The sequence below is a fragment of the Chenopodium album genome, chromosome 11 (genome assembly GCF_948465745.1).
Source record: "Chenopodium album chromosome 11, dcCheAlbu1.1, whole genome shotgun sequence".
Taxonomy (NCBI): Eukaryota; Viridiplantae; Streptophyta; class Magnoliopsida; order Caryophyllales; family Amaranthaceae; genus Chenopodium; species Chenopodium album.
In genome coordinates, this window is record NC_137844.1 from 29,288,725 (window position 1) to 29,308,822 (window position 20,098).

At 37.9% G+C, this 20,098-nt stretch overlaps 1 protein-coding gene, 1 long non-coding RNA gene and 1 other non-coding gene across 3 annotated transcripts; 2 read left to right on the forward strand and 1 right to left on the reverse strand.

Annotated features, from left to right (window-relative positions):
* The first annotated feature begins 5,162 nt into the window (after positions 1–5,162).
* LOC145567512 (uncharacterized) lies at positions 5,163–9,624 on the forward strand. Its single transcript, XR_014095660.1, has 3 exons — positions 5,163–5,357; positions 6,115–6,212; positions 6,750–9,624. It is a non-coding gene; the product is annotated as an uncharacterized LOC145567512 (long non-coding RNA).
* Positions 9,625–10,723: 1,099 nt separating this feature from the next.
* Positions 10,724–13,896, forward strand: LOC145566503 (uncharacterized). Its single transcript, XM_081625905.1, has 7 exons — positions 10,724–10,825; positions 11,157–11,444; positions 11,541–11,753; positions 11,872–11,964; positions 12,046–12,149; positions 12,242–12,631; positions 13,047–13,896. Exons 1-6 carry the CDS (start codon positions 10,724–10,726, stop codon positions 12,261–12,263), a joined length of 822 nt encoding a protein of 273 aa, XP_081482031.1. The 3' UTR covers positions 12,264–12,631; positions 13,047–13,896.
* Positions 13,897–15,424: 1,528 nt separating this feature from the next.
* Positions 15,425–15,530, reverse strand: LOC145569525 (small nucleolar RNA R71). Its single transcript, XR_014096122.1, has one exon. It is a non-coding gene; the product is annotated as a small nucleolar RNA R71 (small nucleolar RNA).
* Positions 15,531–20,098: the final 4,568 nt, after the last annotated feature.

Consider the following 20,098-nt stretch of genomic DNA (forward strand, 5'->3'; position numbering starts at 1 on the left):
CCTACAGAGCCTTGAGGTCATCCTGAGCCTTCTTGAGGGACATTTTAGCATTACTAGCCTTCTCCTTGGCATTCTCCAGAGCTGTAGACATGCTCATGATTTGCTCCGCCTGTTTTAGTTCCACGACTTTAGATTCAAGTTCATTTATTGTACACTGATATTGTGTAACATCCTCGGAATCCCTAGCCGATTTATTAGCTCTTTTTACCTCCTCTCTCTTCCGAGTGTATGGCCGCTTGAGCTCATCAACCCTTAGCATAGCCTGCACACACAAACGGCGTGGAAAATACAGGCGAAAGTATATTTACTATTTTTGAGAATATAGTCATACCTCAGACAGGAGGATCAAGATGCGTTCCAGGTTGGACGTCTCTATGCCAGGAATGGCGTCCTTCTCCTTCTTGGAGACGGCTGCAAGCATGGCCTTGGCATGCTCCTGCACGTTCGGCCATCGGGAGGATTGATCTACACCACATGTAATAGTCGATGAGTGAGCTAAATAGGCGACACCAGCTTGTTGCCGACTGTCCGACGAAGAGGTTTGTTGAGAGTGAGATTTCACTCGTAAGGGCCAGCTTAGCTCAGACGGTGTTTCGAAAGGATTATATATACCTTCGGAAGCCCGCAGGTTTGCATCACCTGCAGGCGCAGAGAGGCCGGATGGAGTCAGGGTACCTCAGGCCAAGTCCGAAGCCTCCAAGCGTGACATTTTATCCCCCGATGCGCAGGCGATTTTTTCCAGACGAAGCATCTGAAGCCGTCTAGGCGGACGAATCTTCAAAGTCTTAGCAGGAGTAGAGGCAAGGTCATCTCGTCCCCGCTTGAACAGCTTGCTGAGGGATTTAGGAACCTCTCCACCCTGCAAATGAAATTGCTTATTAAGCAAGCAACCGACAAATCTGCTCTAGTGAATGTCGAAGCATGGGTATCCTGACGGGTTCATACCTTAGCTTTTATTTCAGCAGCCTTAACCTCCGCCAGATTCTTATGAATTAGGGCAAAGGACAGTTTGGGGGTCTTGTCTTCAGAGAGCATCCTCAAAGCCTCTTCTGCAAAAAATAAACAAACAAACTCAGTTTAATAGCATAATTAATTGGTAGAGCAATAGTACAAACGGCAAAATGCCAGATGCGCAGTAAACGTACGCTTTGTGAACATTGTGCTAAACCCGCAGGCGGACAAGAACGCCTCGTCCCTCAGCCATGCGCTCATGGGTATCCAATTCTTTGGAACCTTTATTATGTCCCCGGTTGAGAGGGTCTTAGTGTCAAGTTCAAAAAACCCCGGTTCTATGATTTTCTTATAGTCGTCCTCTGGAATCCTAGGTAAGGCACATTTCTGACCAAAAAGGGAAGGCTTCTTATTATACCGACGAAGTTCAAAATTTTCACATCGGGTGGGAGTAGATAGTAAATAGAACCAGTGCTTCCAGTTATCATACTTGGATACCTTGTCCAAGGTCATTTGATATTTGGGGTAAGTGGTCAGGGTGTACCACAACCTCCAACCACCTGGGCTGTGACTAAGGTAGTGCATGTGTGCAAAAGCCAACCAGCCGGGATTCAGACCCTGCATCTCGCAGGCGGAGACGTATCCAAGGATGTTAGCCCACGAGTTTGGGATTAACTGCCAGACACCAAGGCCATAGCCTTACAAGATGGCTTTTACAGCATTATGGAGGGGGAACCGGAGGCCAGCCAGGAATGCCGCTTCATAACAGCCAAAGTAGGCATTGGCATTCCCTGATCATCCTTCCAAGAGACGACACCTAACTCAGGCGGCACCCAGATTGTATATCCTTCCCCTAATGGTCATTTGAGTTTAAAATTTTTAAGCTCCTTCACCATGCTTTCCCTCTCTTTGGCGGAGATGTGGATTTCGAAGGGGTTCTCCTTTTTTTCCCATTTTTTCCTCTCCTTAGCCTAACTATCCTCAAGCGGGGATAGAGGAGCATCGCCACTATCCTCAGAGCTAGACCCAGAGGCGGTGTTCCCCTCGTCTCTCTCGTGGGAAACCACTTCGCCATCTGACCCCGAGTCAGACGCAAATCCCTCCCTGTATCCGTGTTCGGGTCCAATATCCTCAAGTTCAACTTGGGAGACAGCTTCCTCACTGTTGCTACCCTTAGCTTCACCTAATATTGTATCACTAGGGGCCTAGGGATTCTAGACGGGGAGTACTCTCCTGAATCATCTTCCATCTCTTCCCCCTCAACCAGGGTCACTTCATCAGACGACACTTCCAATGAACCGTCTTTCTCCGCCGTCTGGTGGCTATTTTCTTAGTTCTAGCCATTGTGTTCTGCACAAACACAGAGAAAGTTGGTTGGGAGGATGTACAAAATTGCTCCATGCACCCAGAGCCAGCACTCCTAGTCCTAGACTCAGCCGTACTAGGAGACCGGCTGACTACTGACCTAGGCTGTGCCGTGTATGGTTGTGATGAGTCCATTTATTGAATAAAAGTATACAAACAAAAAAAGTAAGAATGAGCTGAAGGGGGTAGAAACGGTACCTTTAGAATTTGACTCTAGAAGGGGTCAAGCATTGACCGGCTGTAGTAAGCTGGTGAGGGTGACTTTGCTTGTATATGGCACAAGTGGTTGCTCAACCGGCTGGGGCAGGCGAAAAAGAAAAGACAATTGTGTGTTAACACAAACGGTGGTTAGAGCTTCTCTCTCTAGAATACAGGGGTAAATACAGGGGCATCCTTGTAATTTCTCCGGAATGTGAAAGGTTAAACTTTCACATTAAAAAAAATTAAAAAAAGGGGGTGGCTGAGTGACACGTGTCATAGATGCCACGTGGCGTGCCACGTCACATCTATGAGAGGCAAATGTTTTGGGCAATTTTACCAATGCCACATGGGCCAACCAAATGGTGACACGTGTCAACCCAAGATTCGTCCAAATTGGACTAATCTCCCTTTGACACGTGTCATTCCCAGAATTTGGGAGAAAGGGCGGACTTCAAGGGCCCAAATCCCGAGAAAGCCGTAATTCGGCGTAGCCCAACAGGATTAGGTCAGAGTGACCTAATCAGGGGCACATTTACCAATGACCCTATAAATAGGGAGATTTTCCCCATTTTGGGAGAAGACCTACAATTAATTACAACATACCCTACATTCTCTTACATTAGAGAAAACACCTAATCTCGGAATCCGAGAAGATTTCCTTTACTTTTCGCACCTTTTTACCTACTCCATACACGTTCTAACTTGATCGTCGGAGGCGGAGCTCCAACCAACCGGAGTCTCCGTTGTTTTTGCAAGTACAGGCGCCGTTGGACCAGTCTTCGAGCGGTAACTCTCCGGAGGGACAAAAGCACCCAAATATAGGTAGCATCTTCTAAATAAATCTAATTTTGAATGCTTCTATTGCAAGAAGAAGGGACACTGGAAGAGAGATTGCCTCAAATTCAAGGAAGATAACGAGAACGGAACCGTTGCTTCTTAATCAGGTATATTCGTTATAGACTTAAACTTCACTAGCTCAGCATCATGGGTATTAGATACCGGATGTGGCTCACACCTTTGTTCCAATTATCAAGGACTAAGGAACACTAGGAAGCTTGCGAAGGGAGAGGTTGAACTTCAAGTCAGCAATGGAGCTAGAATTGCAGCCGTATCCATAGGAACTCTTAGTTTGTCTTTGCGCTTGGGGCTGGTTTTGAAACTTGAAAACTGTTATTATGTTCCCAACATTACCAAAAGCATTTTTTCAATTTCGGCATTGGACGCCAAAGGTTTTGAATTTTGAGTAAAGGACAATGAATGTTCGTTTTATCTCGATAATGTTTTATATGATATTGCACATTCTAAAAATGATCTTTATGTGCTTTCATTAGATAAACAAGTTTATAATGTTAATAATACCACCAAGAAAGCTAAGATCATTGAGTCAAATCAGACGTACTTGTGGCATTGTCGTCTTGGCCACATTAACATCAAACGCATCAAGAAACTTGTACAGAAAGGTGTTCTTAACTCTTTCGATTTACAATCGTTTGAGAATTGCAAGGGATGTTTATTAAGCAAGATGATAAAGAAGCCATTCTCCAAGTTGGGAGAAAGGGCAGGTGGCTTGTTGGGCCTAATCCACACCGATATATGAAGACCGATGAGCTCCACCATAAGAAACGACCATCGATATTTTATCACCTTCATAGACAACTATAGTAGATATGGCTATGTCTACCTTATGTTGCACAAATCTGAATCGTTTAAAAAATTCAAAGAATTTTTGAGTGAAGTTGAAAATCAGCTTGGCAAGAAAATCAAAGCCCTTCGATCAGATCCAGGTAGTAAATACTTGAGCCAAGAATTCGATGACCATCTGAAAGAAAAGGGTATACTTTCAGAATTGACATCTCCAGGAACTCCACAATGGAACGGAGTATCCGGAAGGAGAAATCGAACCTTGTAGACATGGTACGATCAACAATGGGTCTTAGTGATCTTCCTATCTCTTTCTAGGGACACATACTTCTAAATGCGACACTAACACTAAACCGTGCACCATCAAAAGTTGTAAAAAAGACTCCATACGAGCTGTGGACAAAAAAACCTCCTAGGTTGTCTTTTTTAATATATGTGGATGCGAAGCATATGTCAAGAAATTAATTTCTGACAAATTTCACCCCAAATCTAACAAGGTTTTCTTTGTGGGTTACCCAAAAGAAACTAAAGGGTATTACTTCTACAATAAATCTGAGAACAAAGTAGCTGTTGCTCGCGATGGTGTCTTTTTGGAGAAAGAACATCTTTCCAAAATGACAAGTGGGAGGAAAATCAAACTCGATGAAGTTCAAGAGGACGAGCAACATAATCAGGTTAATAGTCAAAGTGCTCAAACAAAATCTGTTAACGCTGGTCAAAATGTGCATAGTTAAACCGACAATGTAAATGCTCAGTCTGTTACCCTACGTAGGTCGTAGAGGCCGAAGTTTCAACCTGATAGGTATCTTGGTGTTGTATTAACCACTATTACAAATTCCTTATAAATCCGACACTTTTATTCCGACAATTTCAAAAGTGTCACCACTACATTTTATTTCCTTGTAATCTTGACACTATAAATGGTCACAAATTAATCAAGCCTTTAATTCACAATATATGACGTGGGTTCTTATTTTTTTTGGTTTGAGCGGTGAAAACTGAAGAGGCGGTTTATTGAAAAATTGAAAACAAAAAAAAAGTCTGATAGTTGAGAAAAAACCATAAAACTCAGCAAAACCCTTTAACCCTAGTTACGCACTAAAGAAACAACTATAATCTACTGGTTTCATCAAAATTTAGCTATCACATGCACTAGAACCTAAAAGATCAAGAGCGCCATCATCGTCTTCAATCAAGAGGTGGGATTTGTTTTAATTTCAATTTCTATAAACCCCCTAATTAATCTGCAATTACGTTTTTAACTTTGTGCATTCAATCAATTAATTTAACCTTTAATTTACTCGATTTCATATCTCACTTGAGAATTATTAGTAGATTATAATTTTGAATTACATTCTCAATTTTTTTTAAAGGCCGTGATTGTGTAATTTTTGTGTTGAATTTTTAATTGGGTTTTTTTAATTTTTTTGGCATTAATAAAGGGGAAGAGCGTGATGGTTCAATCTAAACTTTTATTGTTAAAGTACTAATTCATCTTGCATTTATGTAAAGATTATATCTTTAACATTAAAATCATTATAATCTGAATTTCCTTACATAGATCTTAACATCAAAGATAATTGTGTAAAAAAGAGTAAAATAATCAATTGATTAATCTTTTGTCTTTAATTAGACATAATAATCTTCTGATTGTAACTTAAATTATGTATGTATTTAGATGCAGTAGGATTAAATTACTTTTTTCTTTATAATGGGTACTAAGAAAGACTGCAAATAATAGTAGCCAAATAAAAATATATCACATAAGGTAGGACTAATTTGCTTTATGTCAAATAGACAACCTATAATTTGAACGAAACAAAGGAATTATGCACTTTGATAATATAGGTTGATGGTTAGGAAACATGAATCAAGAACTTGTTTTGTATAATCTAGCCAAGTATAAAATTATACATAACAACAAACTCTTTATAGTTGTGTTGTACTGTAATATAGATTTATTTTACGCGTGTTGATTCAATACGGGGAGAAAGTTCAGAAGGATTCTTACTGGAACTGTGTAGAGACTGTACAACTTCCTAGTTCCTACTTTGGTATGTATTATCTGTAACTTATTTACAATGCCAATATTTTATTTATCACATTATAGTAGAAATAGAAATTTTGTTGAGGACATCATATATATAATTAATCCCTAAAATTGCATGTCTAGTAGTATTCTCAGTGTTGTTGTTTTGATTTTTGTGTCGGCAAAATGATATGGCTTATTTTACTTCAATTATGCATGATTTCCTTAATTTTATAAATTTTTTTGTGCACAAATTCTAATAGATTTTTATGTTCAGTTCAATGTCATTAGTTTTGGTTGATAAGTTGATGATAATGGTTAGTCCAAGTTATTTATTATTTTATTAATTTTGAAAGTTTAGTTCATTCCTTAGCTTGTATGTGTATTGTTGTTAGTGGTCGCTTGTTAAGAAGATTTGATCTTACCACTGTAATACTCTTTTTTTTTATATGCTTAAGTCCTATATTTGTTGGTATAAATTGTTAATAATATACTAGCTATGTTAGATATCTACGCTTCAATGTTATTTTTTTTTATTTACTTTAATTTTTTTCTATGTAAGGATAATCTTATTTGGAAAACATGGATATGGATACAAGTTGGATTTAATTGCCAAACAACCATCCAACTTATCGTGTCGGAACTATTAAATTTATTGAGTCAGCTAAAGAAGGGATTGTAGAAGGAAAAGCTCTATGCCCTTATAAGAAATGTAGGGTTAAAAAATGGTTGACAATACATGAAATAGAAGAGCATATTTTGTTTAAAGGTTTTGACAAGGAGTAAAAGAAATGGATTTTTCATGGTAAAGGAGGTGCTCTTGAGCGCATGTTAAGTGATCTACGTAGGTTGGCTGGTGATCTTACGAGAAGTACTAGTCAAGGGGCACAAATTCAGCAACACAGGGTTGTAGGTCAAGATGATATGAGTGGCTTGTTAGGAGATGCTTTTGGTGTTAATATTCCCTATGTGAATGAACCTATGCAGCATGATGGATCAATTGATCAAAGGTTAGAAGATCAATTTGAGCCTAACTCTTCTGACCATTCCTCAATTCAAGAACCCACCCTATCCCCGACACAAGTAATGAATGACAAAGAAAAGGATAAATTCAACAGATTATTAGAAGCTTCAAATAAGGAATAGGACATTCTTTAAACTTTCTTTTCTTTTGTGTATGTTTCACATAAAGTGTATGCATCATTTGTCTGCTGAATCCTTTACAATGATTCTTGAAATTCTAATTGAAGCATTTCCTCAAATTATGGAGTTTCCATCATCCTATTATGAATCCAAGAAAATGATTAATGACTTGGGTCTTGGATATGAAAAAATTAATGCTTCCCCGAATAATTGCATTCTCTATCGATGTGAATTTTCGGACAAGGATGAATGTCCTGTATGCCATGCTTATAGATGGAAGACAACAAAGTCTAAAGAAGGCAATACTAGTGGCAGGGAAGATAATGATACGAAAAAAAATGAACCTGTAAAGGTATTTAGATATTTCCCTTTAATCTCGAGGTTGAAAAGACTTTTCATGTCATCTAAGACAGCAGAAGATATGATATGGCATGACAAGGATCGCGATAAAAAGGAAGGGATACTAAGGCATCTTGCAGATTGTTCAACATGGAAAGATTTTGATGATAAATATCGGGATTTTTCTTCTGATCCTCGAAGCGTAAGGCTGGGACTTACTAGTGATGGGTTTAATCCTTATCGTCTAATGAATACCACATATATTACATGGCCAGTTGTATTGATGATTTACAATCTTCCTCCATGGCTATGTATGAAACGTTCCTCAATTATCCTTTCTTCTATTATTCCTGGGAAATCAACTCCAGGAATTGACATTGATGTCTTTTTGCAACCATTAGTGGATGAGTTGAAATTATTATGGGAAGGAGTAGATGCTTTTGATTCTTACAAAAAACAAAATTTTAAGTTACGTGCTGCTTTGATGTGGATAATCAACGATTTTCCAGCATATGCAATGTTATCAGGGTGGAGCACAAAAGGCTATCATGCATGTCCATCATGTGCTATGGACACTTGTATAGAGAAGCTAGCTGGTAAAGTATGTTACAAAGGATATCGCAAGTGATTGCCCATTGATCACCCTTATCGTTTTCAAGCCCATTTGTTTGATGGGAAACAAGAGTATGGTGTTGCTCCAACCTGTCAATCAGGCACTGAAGTTCGAATTCAACAACAAAGGGTTGCATATACATATGGAACAAGGACTAAAAAATCCAAGAAAAAGAGAGCAAGCCAAGAGGATGATGATGGTGGTGATGATGATGAAGGTGATGGTGCTTTGTGGACTAAAAAGAGCAAATTTTTTAATTTGCCTTATTGGGAGCATAACACTCTACGACATAATTTAGATGTGATGCACATTGAAAAAAATGTGTGTGATAATTTTTTGTCCACCTTACTAGATATAGATAGGAAAAGCAGGGATAATGACAAAGTTAGAAAGGCTATGAAAGAGGTTGGAATTAAGCCACACCTTTAGATTCAAACTAATCCTAATGGGCAATCAGTTATGCCTCTTACTTCTTACTCCATGTCTAAAGATGGCAAAGAACGATTCTTGAGAGTATTTGAGAAACTAAGTGTTCCAAATGGATATTGTTCTAATCTCTCTCGATGTGTGAACATGAAACAAAAGAAACTTCAGAATTTAAAGAGCCATGACAACCATGTTATTATGCAAGATCTTTTACCAGTAGCTCTACGAGCATCAAGAGCTATAGAAATTGCTAATTTGGTGTTAGACTTATCATCTTTTTTCAAAATTGTGTTGTCTACAACTCTTGATGTGAATGTGTTAGATGAGATACAAACCAAAATTGTTTCAACTCTTTGTAATATGGAGATAGAGTTTGTGCCAACTTTTTTTACAATCATGGTTCATTTAGTCATTCATTTGGTAGAGGGGGCCAAGCTTGGTGGACCAGTTCATTATAGGTGGATGTATCTTATTGAAAGGTTAGAGATTTAAACCTATATATTTAAATTATCCATTACTTATATATAATCATAGTTTTCATGCTTAGATTATATTCGGTAGGTATTTGGCCCATCTGAAATCATTTTTTAGTAACAAAGCTCGACCAGAAGGGTCAATTGCAGAAGGCTATCATTTAGAAGAGACCATTAACTTCTGTTCTAGATACTTGGAAGAACTTGAGACCATTTTTAATAGGCTAAGGAGAAATGATGATCATATTCTCTACACAAGTACAAACTTATTTAATTCTGGTGGTCGAGTCATTGGAGCTAAGAAAAATGCTCGTTTAGATGCTAAAAGTTTAGAGCAAGCACATTGCTATATTCTTCTTCATTGTGACGAGATGGCAGAATTTCGTGAGTAAGTATTTCTTTTTCTTTCTATAGTGTGACTACTATAAAATTATTATTTTGATATTTTACAGTGAGTTCTTACGGGCAAAGCTACGAGAGAATCGATTTAGAGGAGTACATGGTGACTCAAGAATAGAGTATGATTGGATCATTAGAGAATTCTCTAATTGGCTCAAAGGCAAGGTTGTATATTTATACAAATTAAAGTATATGGTTTACATTAGAAACATTGATTATATAATATAATACTTACTTTACTAGTTACTTTGTCATTATAGGTACATAACATAGATTGTAGCACTGAGCAAGGGAAGCTAAAGAAATCTTTGGCTGGTGGTTTATACGACCGTGTTATTGTTTATAAGGGCTTTGCAATCAATGGTTACAAGTTCCTTACAGTAAATCATGAAGATATCGCAAGACACAAAATTTGGGAGTTATGGTTGAGGCAGATGGCCAATTTTATTATGGAAAAGTCACTGACGTTTATGAATTGAGTTATTATGGGACTTATAGAGTTGTGGTGTTTCGCTGTGACTGGGCAGATTTTAGTAAGGGCTTAAGAAAAGTATGGAAATGGTGCTACTTCAGTGAACTTCTCTAAGTTGATGCATAGTGGACGAATGTTGCAAGATGATCCTTTTATCTTCTCGTCTCAGGCAAAATAAGTTGTTTTTGTTGAAGATGAGATTCAAAAGGGGTGGTTACATGTCATAGAATGTAAGCCCAGGGACTTGTTTGACTTTGGAGATGAATAATTAATATGTTAGCATTACATTCTTGATCTTTTGTTCTTCGTAATGTACCTTTCAGTTGAATTTTCTTTAAAATCATGGTTATTATGTCTGGCTTGCTTGTTTATGTTTCTATTATATGGAACATAATATATTTCTATATGATTGTACCTTTAAGTTGATTTTTTTTTATTTCATAATCAAGGTTATTTTTTTTGTCTAATTTGCTTATTTTCGTTTATATGGAAAATAATATCTTGTTATTTGTATAAACAGTTGAGATAAGTTTTGAAGCAAAAGAACCAGAAACACTTCTACTCCTATTTTGGATCATCAATCAGATCATCACTTGGAAGCAGATGAAACTACTAATCTTACTTCCAATGAGTAAAGTCAACAAGCTCCTAATAACTACAGTGAATCACAAATGAATTCTGGTGACAATTGTTCTCACAATGTGGATAATGAAGAGCATGAAAATGGTGAAGGTTCTAGGAGGAATGCAAAAAGAATGAGACGCTCCATTCCAGTCAATGCCAACTCTACTACTAATGAAGAAGCACGCGATTAGAGTGATGATATTAATTTCGATGAAAAGGAGGATGTTCGTGCAATAGATAAATGAATTTACATGAGTTTTTTTTGTTGGTGTTGTTACTCTAGTGTTTTTGCTGCTGGGCTGTTAGTTGTGTATCTTTTCTTTTTTTTTTTTTTTTTTTTTTTTTTTTTTTTTTTATTATTATTGTTAAAATGATGTTTCTGGTGCTAAATCAGGTTATTTTTGTCACTATAATGTTGTTGCTGCTATATTGTTGACAACATTGTATCTGGTGTAGTATGCCGTTGTAATTTTGTTGTAGCTTCACAAAAATATTCTATGTTATATAATTCCTTTTTTTTCAGATTCTGAAGGAAATGAGCAATTATGGAGTGGGTCTATACAGCCACATGATGTATGGTTTCTTGAAAATGGTGTTAGATTTGAGGTTACATTCAACAGATACTACCAACCAATTCGAAAGGGTGGATCAGTTCTTGTGAAGTTTATATCAAATATTGCAAAGAAAGATAACATTTGTCCTATCAGAGTGGTAAATTGGCGAAAGGTGAATGCAACAATACTAGGTGACATTGTTGAATTAATTCGTGTAAGTGCTCTTATATATAATTTAAGTTAATCTATGTTTAGGATATTTTTCTATTTCAAATTTTTACACAATTCATTTTTTATGAATCTTTATCAGGGAAAATTTATCATCCCTGATGGTAAAATCTATAATGATGCAACGATTAAGCATGTGGGTAAGCACCATAGGCAGTGGAAGTTTGATCTAAAAGCTAGATATTTCAATCCCACTGTACGAACCAGAACAGAAATTGAGAATAACAACGCACCAGGAATTGTTCGAGAGAATTGGCTTGAGTTAGTCGACAATTGGTATTCAGACAAAAGCAAGGTACGCTTATTCTTTATTTCATTCATTCATTTATTAATTTATTTTCTCCCTTTTATCAAGTAGCATGAATGGGTTTAGATTTAACAAAATGAAGCTATGTTTGTTATGATAATGTCAGAAATATGTTGAAATTGGAAGAGAAGCTCGTGCTTCTTTGGGTCATCTTCACACAAACGGTGCTACAAGCTTTGCTAATCCAAGTGATGAATTTGTATGATACATATGCTTAAATCTTGTCTTTATATGTTATCTGTGATCTTAGAAACACTAATTGAAAATTATAATATGGTAGGAGATCGAGCATGGAAGGGAGCCCGGTGTTTTGAGTTTTTTGATAAAACTCACAAACCAAAGGATGGATCTTATCCAAACAACACAAACACTGCAGAATTCATTGTATTCCTTTGTAACATATTTTATTCTACACCTTTAATTATCTAATGTCATTACTAGTATATATATTTTTTAAAACAAATGCTTTCATGCAGAATACAACAAAATCCAAGATAGAGTCAACTGTTACAAATTCATCATCATCAATGCCTCAAGTAGAGATAGAGAATGAAATCTTCAATGAATTGATGTATGACAAGGATAAAACCAACCAGAGACTGATAGGTTATGGATTTGGTGTGTAGCGAAATGATGTGTTTGGAGTACATGCATTATTGCGGAAAAGAGGGGTCACGATTGATAATGGAAACAATGGAGACCAAAATCTGAAAGTTGAGTTTGCAATGTATAAGAAGCATACCACAGACCTCCTTATGAGATTGACAACTCAAATGACTGATGTTTTAGGTGTCGTGCGAAGTGGTAATATCTCAAATGAAATGTTAGATGCGACTTGCTCAGCATTATGCTCGATAAGTGCTCAGGTCAGTGAATTTCTTGTTATTGATTTTATATAATTCATTCTTTTACATGCTCACGACCAATCAATATTTGGCTATGCTGCTCTCTTCCATCCCCCCTTCCTTGGACCTAGCAGACCAATTGTTCCTAGCCCTCCCATACTCTGTTTATATCACATGAATCGAAGATAATTTTTTAAGCTTTCCCCATCTCCTCTTTTACAGGTTAAAAGTTGACATTTAGGGACTGTTCTTTTTTAGTCTATCATGTTAAGTCAGTGGTTATTCACATGCTTTTTTCCACTTTATTATAGAATTCAATAAAAAAAAAATTTAAAACCTCAGGTGGCTGCTACAAAAGTAATTTATATATATATGGAAGTTTGTCTTTTTTTTTTTTTGTTTATTTATAATTATTATTTGTGTTAATTTTTTTTAGAAAGGCGGGGCTTCAAATGAAGATATTGGCGATGAGGAAGACTCTGATGATTGAACTTAGCTAACATGGAAAATACTAGCACATATTTAGTTCATCTAATTGTTCTTGTTGGCTATTGTTATAAATAGATAGAGATGAAACAAAATTAGTTTTTGTATAGACTTTTATTAAATCTCAATTACGTAAGTTTGGCTTTTGGATATAATGGTACTTTTGATAATTTTATAATATTATTAGTCTATATAATATTATTACTATATTTTTATGCAAAATGCATGTGACATAATGATGAGTGTCATTTATGGCACTCATTTGATCCCTGTTAGGGTGAATTTCATTCTCTTTTGTAGCCCTTTTTATTCCCTTTTCCTTAATTTTGCTCTTTATTTCTTTAGTTTTCATTTTCCTTAGTAGAATTTTCATTTTCATGTATTTCTTGGTTTATTTTGCCTTTTTCCCTTTTATTTGTTTGTTTTCTTTTATTTGTTTGTCTCTTCCCGGGTTTTGCATTGATTAGGATGCTTAGTGTCTTCCATTTGAAGCCCAAGATTGGAGATGTGCAAGTTCCAAGCTTCTTTAGGCCGTGCATTCATGCCGTGGGGGCACCAATTCTGGTGTTGAACCGACTATAAAGGCGCTTAGAATCTGCCATGCTCCGTGTTCATCAAGCACACCAAGTGGAGCGTACGAGGAGCATCAAGATGAAGGGGAAGAGAGCTGTCCTACTCCCAGGCGCGGGCCTGCGCGACAATGGCGCAGCCGCGCGGCCTAGTGGAACGGGCGCGCGAAGCCCTGGCGCGACCGCGCCTGCTACTTCCTGTTCCGTACTTCCTGCGCCTGTACGGGTTCTTTTGGGACGATTAACAACTTTCTACTTTGTTAGTTCTACTATTTATACTTTTCTCTTCATTTTTAGAGAGGAGAGGAATTAGAGAGTTTAGAATTAGAATAAGGTTTGATTTTCTTAGAGAGTGAAACTTGAAGATTGATGGTTGATGATTGATGATAGTTACAATTGGTTTGAGTTCAAGTACATTTCCTTTGATTTGATCAAGTTTGTAAGAATCCTCTTTACTTTAATTCAATCTTTAGCTTTTTATTTCAATTGTTTTGTTGATTGTTCAAGTTTATTGATTGTTTGATTGGATTGGTTTGATTGGAATGATGTTGATGAATATGTTGAATTGTATAGCTTTGTTCTTGATTTTTTTAATGGATTGTGAGTAGTTTGCTTGCCAGGGATGTGGTGAAGCATGTAATAGTGATGAATCATAGCTAATTGGGGGGTTTTGATTGATTTAGCATTGTGATTAAATTGATTGATTGATTTTGTGCATGTGTATGGATTGGAAGGAGTGATCAGCCTTGTTCTTCATGCTAGATTGCATTGTGTGTCTACATTGATACGGACCATTGATTTGTAGCTCGCATTTGTCGATTGAGCTTGGTAGGTGACGTTCCTAGTTAGAGTCTTTCGTAGTTGGCGCTAGTTAGACCTCTAAGAGATAGCTTGTCGAGCTCTTTTGATTGCATTATCTATCTTCCCTCGCAATACTCGAATTAATCAATCTCCAACCCTATTAGTGTGTGTTCATTGCAAGTATATGTGGATCCTAAATCCCTAGTGTTTTACATATCGATTTATTTTGTGATTTACTTTGTTTGTTTAGTTGAATTAGATAACTTACACTACCTCTTACTTTTCGAAATAGCTTGAATTTGGCCGTAGCAAACTTCCCCACCAATCCTAGTGGTTCGACCCGAAATTACTAACTGTGGGTTTGGTTACAAATTAGTTTGATTGGAGGAATTTTAGTTTCAACGACCTAGAATCCACCTCTCGGTCAAAATGGCGCCGTTGCCAGGGAAGGGCGTAGTTGTTTGCTGTTGTTGTTGAGTCTATTTCATTTTATCTCAAAAATATAAAAAGAGTTTTCTCTTTCAGGCTACATTTGTAGCCGTGCTACTCTTTGAGATTGTGTGTGCAAGTGATCATGGGAAAAGTCCCAAGGGTGACATTGAAAAAGTTGGGAACTCCGGGTGCATATAAGTATGAGAGCGGTATTGCTCCATCTTCAATTCCGGAAAGTGACTTTGAAATCAATCCGGCAATGATAACCTTGATTGAAAGGCGACACTATAGTGGTGGAACAAATGAAAGTCCCCCAATCATCTTAAGGAATTCGAGAAATATTGCAACACAATTAAGGTGAGCGGGGTCGCACAAGAATTCATAAGGCTCAAGCTATTTCCTTTCTCTCTAATTGGAAGAGCTCAAGAGTGGCTAGACAAAGAAGTGAAGCCTAACTCCTTGAGAACTTGGGATGAAGTCACTAAAGAATTTCTTTCCCGTTTCTTCCCTCAAAAGAAAACGGCGGAGGCTAGAGCTTTGATTCAAGGTTTCAAGAAAAGGACTAGTGAAAGCCTCTATGAAGCATGGGAGAGGTACAAGGAATATCAAAGAGAGTGTCCTCACCATGGAATCCCCACTTACCAAATCACTCAAATCTTTTATGGTGGTTTGAGTCCTCAAGGGAGGTCAACTCTTGATGCCAGAGCCGGAGGCCCAATAATGAAAAAGACCGAGGAAGAAGTTGTTGATATTATTGAGGATGTAGTAAGACAGTACATGGATTGGCAAGAGGGTGAGGAAGAGCCGACAAACAAGAGTAGCACCACGAGATGCTCGATTGATCAATTCAATGCTATCAACAATTTGTCCACGCAAATTTCGGACGTAGGGAAAAAGGTGGTATCTATCAAGGTTAAGCTCGAGAGTGCAACTTCACAAGCACCAATTCTTCCCTCCCAAATTAAGGGGAGAGCTACACCTCCTTACCCTAACAGTCTTCCCTCTTCTTGTTATATGATTAGTGAATGTTGGTTTTGTGATTTATGTGGAATGAATGATCATGATGCTTTTTTTTTGCCCCAATGTTTCTTGTGATAGAAATGATGAATATTATGGAAATGGGAGTGAGCATGTGAATTATGTTGCTAATAATGATTTTGGACCTAGATTTAATGTTCAAAGGAATGTTAGGAATATGAATTATCACAACCACGGGAACTATGATAATTATAACCAAAATAATGGTTATGGGAACCAAAGAACCTAAGGGTTTCGTGGTAACTATAACAACCATGGTTATAGTGGTCAAAGTCATGGCCAAGGATATGAAAATCATAACCAAAGTTATGGTAACCATAATAAAAATCATGGCCAAAATCAAGGTAGGGGTAATTGGAGTAATCAAAGTAGGGGGAATTTTCAAAACAATGTTCAAAGAGGTACCCTACTCGGATTTACTTCAAAGACCCAAGGCCAAAGTGATAGTTTCTATGATCAACCATCTTCATCTAGGAGTTGGTTAGAGGTTGTCATTGAGAACCAAACCAAGGTGTTGAATACTCATATAACCCTTAGTAATGAGAAGATTAATGACATGATGACTTATAGTAAGGGGTTAGAGAACCAAATTTCTCAATTGGCTAGTATGTTGAACGAGTTAGCAAATCTTTCTTCTTTGACTTCACAAGGCTTAGATCCTAAGAGTTCTATGAATGCAATTGTAACTAGGAGTGGTAGGATTCTTGAGAGTGGAGTTTCTAAGAAGAGTGATGCTAAGGAGAGTCCTAGCAAGGATCCGATTGAGAATGAGGGAGATGAGAGTCCTTTGGTTGAGAAAGTTGATCAGGAACAAGTTGAGAAAGTGAAAGAGAAAGTGAGAGAAGTTATCAAACCTAAGCTCCCATACCCCCAAAAGTTTAATAGGCACAAATTAGATGAACAATTTGGAAAATTCATAGAGATGCTTAGGCAACTTCATCTTACCCTCCCATTTACCGATGTTATTGACCAAATGCCGAATTATGCAAAATTCCTTAAGGAAATCTTGAGTGGGAGGAGAACTTGTTATATGGCGGAAACGGTTAGTTTGATCGAGAATTGTAGTGCCATTATAATGAACAAGATGCCGCCTAAGTTGAAGGATCCCGTGAATTTTTATATCCCTTGTGCTATTAACAAGACACAAATTGATAATGCCTTGTGTGACTTAGGAGCTAGCGTTAGCCTTATGCCATACTTGGTCTATCAAAGACTTGAGCTAGGAGAACTTTCACCTACAAACATTACCTTACAATTAGCCGATAGGTCCATTAAAATCCCAAAAGGTAAGGTAGAGGATGTTCCCTTGAGGGTAGGGAAGTTTGTGATCCCGGTAGATTTTGTTGTGCTTGATATGGACGAAGATTCCAATATCCCCATCATTCTTGGTAGACCCTTCCTTGCAACATCGGGAGCTTTGATTGATGTCAAGAGTGCTAAAATTTCTCTTAAGGTGGGGGAAAAAAGATTGAGTTTGATTTGAATGAGAGTATGCAATACCCTTCTTCTTCACTAGAGAATTGTATGAGAATCGACATTTTAGATGACATTGCGAATTCCATGCATGAGCACTTGCTTGCCTCTAATGATCCTCTTGAGTGTGTTTTGTTGAACAAAGAAAAGATAGGTGAGCATGGCAAGGAAATGGCTTTCCTTAAAAGAGTGATCGATGAAAGCTTGGAAGAAAGTGATGAGCGAATGTGCATGAAGATCTCAAGCCAAGAAGCTTTGCAAGTGGCCTCAACCAAAGAAGGTAAAGGTGTTCCCGCGGTAGAGCTCAAACCTCTGCCATCACACCTTAGGTATGAGTTCTTAGGCCCAAATTCTACTTATCCCGTGATTGTTAGTGCATCTTTGAGCAAGAGCCAAGCTCAAGAGTTATGTGATGTTTTGAGACGGCACCAAGGTGCTTTGAGATATACCATTGATGACCTCAAGGGTATAAGCCCCGCTTTTATGTACACACCACATAACCCTTGAGGAGGGCGCTCTTCCTTCTATTGAGCCACAATGGAAACTACATCCCCAAATGGGGGAGGTAGTGAAGAAAGAGATTACCAAGCTTCTGGATGCGGGAATTATATTCCCCATCTCAAGCTCTAGGTGGGTCTCTCCCGTTCATGTCGTTCCAAAGAAGGGGGGCATGACCGTCGTCAAGAATGAAAAAGGTGAGTTTATCTCGACGAGGATGGTCACGAGTTGGCGAATGTGTATAGACTATAGACGTCTAAACACATCCACCAAGAAAGATCACTTTCCCCTTCCTTTCATTGCTCAAATGCTAGAAAGACTAACAAGGCACAAGTATTATTGTTTTCTTGATGGTTACTCGGGGTTTTTCCAAATCCTTGTCCACCACGATGACCAAGAGAAGACTACTGTTACTTGCCCATATGGTACATTTTCTTATAGGAGAATGCCACTCGGATTTTGCAATGCTCTCGCAAAATTTCAACGATGTATGATGAGTATCGTTGGGGATATGTTGGAGGAGGAGATGGAAGTGTTTATGGATGACTTTTCTGTAGGCATTGTTTCCTTTGAGGCATGCCTTGAAAATCATGAGAAATGTTTGGCTAGGTGTGAGAAGGTGAATTTGGTATTGAATTGGGAGAAGTGTCACTTTAAGGTTGAGGAAGCCATAGTCCTTGGGCATAAGAATTCTGACAAAGGCATGGAGGTGGACAAGGCAAAGATTGAGGTTATTGAGAAGTTGCCACCTCCGTTTAATGTGAAGGGTGTGAGATCATTCTTAGGACATGCCGGGTTCTATAGAAGGTTTATTAAAGACTTTTCTCTCATAGAAAAGCCTCTCAATGATCTTCTCCAAAAGGATATTGAGTTTATGTTTGATGACATATGTTTGGAAGCATTCAACAAATTGAAGAAAGCTTTGATCTCTACTCCCATTGTCCAAGCCCCTAGGTGGGATTTGCCTTTTGAATTGATGTGTGATTCTAGTGATACAACCATTGGGGGTGTATTGGGTCAAAGAGTTGATAAGAAGCTTCATGTCATTTATTACATGTCGAGAACTCTTAATGGTGCTGAAAGAAATTACACAACAACGGAGAAGGAGTTCTTGGCAATTGTTCATTCTTTTGAAAAATTTCGTTGCTATTTTTTAGGGTCCAAGACAATTGTCTTCACCGATCATGCGGCCCTAAAATATCTCCTTGGGAAGAAGGAATCAAAGCCAAGGCTAATTCGTTGGGTGCTTGAGCTTCAAACTTTTGACCTTGAAATTAGAGATAAGAAAGAAGCAAAAAATGTGCTTACGGATCATTTATCTAGACTTGAGGATTTCCAAGTTCAAGATGATGGGTCTCCTATTGAAGATAAAATGTTAGATTATTATTTGTATGCTATACATGTGAAGGAACTCCCATGGTTTGCCGATTTAGTTAACTATCTTGCTTGTGGGGAGTTTCCTCCTTCATTTACCAAGAATCGAAGAAAGAAACTTAAGAGGGAGGCTAGGCATTATGTGTGGGATGAACCTATCTTGTACAAGAGAGGTGTTGATGGTTTGTTGCGTCGATGTGTGCCAAATGAAGAGATACCTAGTGTGTTGAAGATGTGTCACTCGGATCCTAGTGGTGGTCACATGGGTGTTTCTAGGACGGCTTCCAAGGTGCTTCAATGTGGATTGTGGTGGCCAAATCTCTTCAAGAATACTTGGGAATTTTTCAAGAGTTGTGACCGGTGCCAAAAAATCGGAAATATTTCAAGGAGAAATGAGATGCCTCAATAACCCATCCTTGAGGTGGAAGTTTTTGATGTATGGGGAATTGATTTCATGGGTCCTTTCCCTTCCTCATGTGGGAATCAATGTATTCTTTTTGCCGTTGATTATGTGTTGAAATGGGTTGAATCCATTGCTTCACCAACAAACGATCATAAGGTAGCAATGAAGATGTTCAAGAAGATAATTTTCCCAAGATTCGGCATTCCCAAGGCGGTCATAAGTGGTAATGGATCTCATTTTGTGCATAGTGCCTTCCATAAGATGTTGAAGAAGCATGGAGTTAACCAATGTTTTGGACTCCCCTATCATCCTCAAACTAGTGGAAAAGTTGAGGTGTCTAATCTTCAAATCAAGTTGATTCTTGAAAAGACGGTTACAAGAAATAGAAAAGATTGGTCGGACAAGCTTGATGAT

Bases quoted from the DNA above. Each gene is read 5' to 3' on its own strand.
- LOC145566503 (XM_081625905.1), top strand. From the start codon at position 10,724: ATGAATTCTGGTGACAATTGTTCTCACAATGTGGATAATGAAGAGCAT. The intron at 11,754-11,871 runs GTACGCTTATTC...TGATAATGTCAG, and splicing joins GGTATTCAGACAAAAGCAAG to AAATATGTTGAAATTGGAAG. The intron at 12,150-12,241 runs GTATTCCTTTGT...GCTTTCATGCAG, and splicing joins CAAACACTGCAGAATTCATT to AATACAACAAAATCCAAGAT.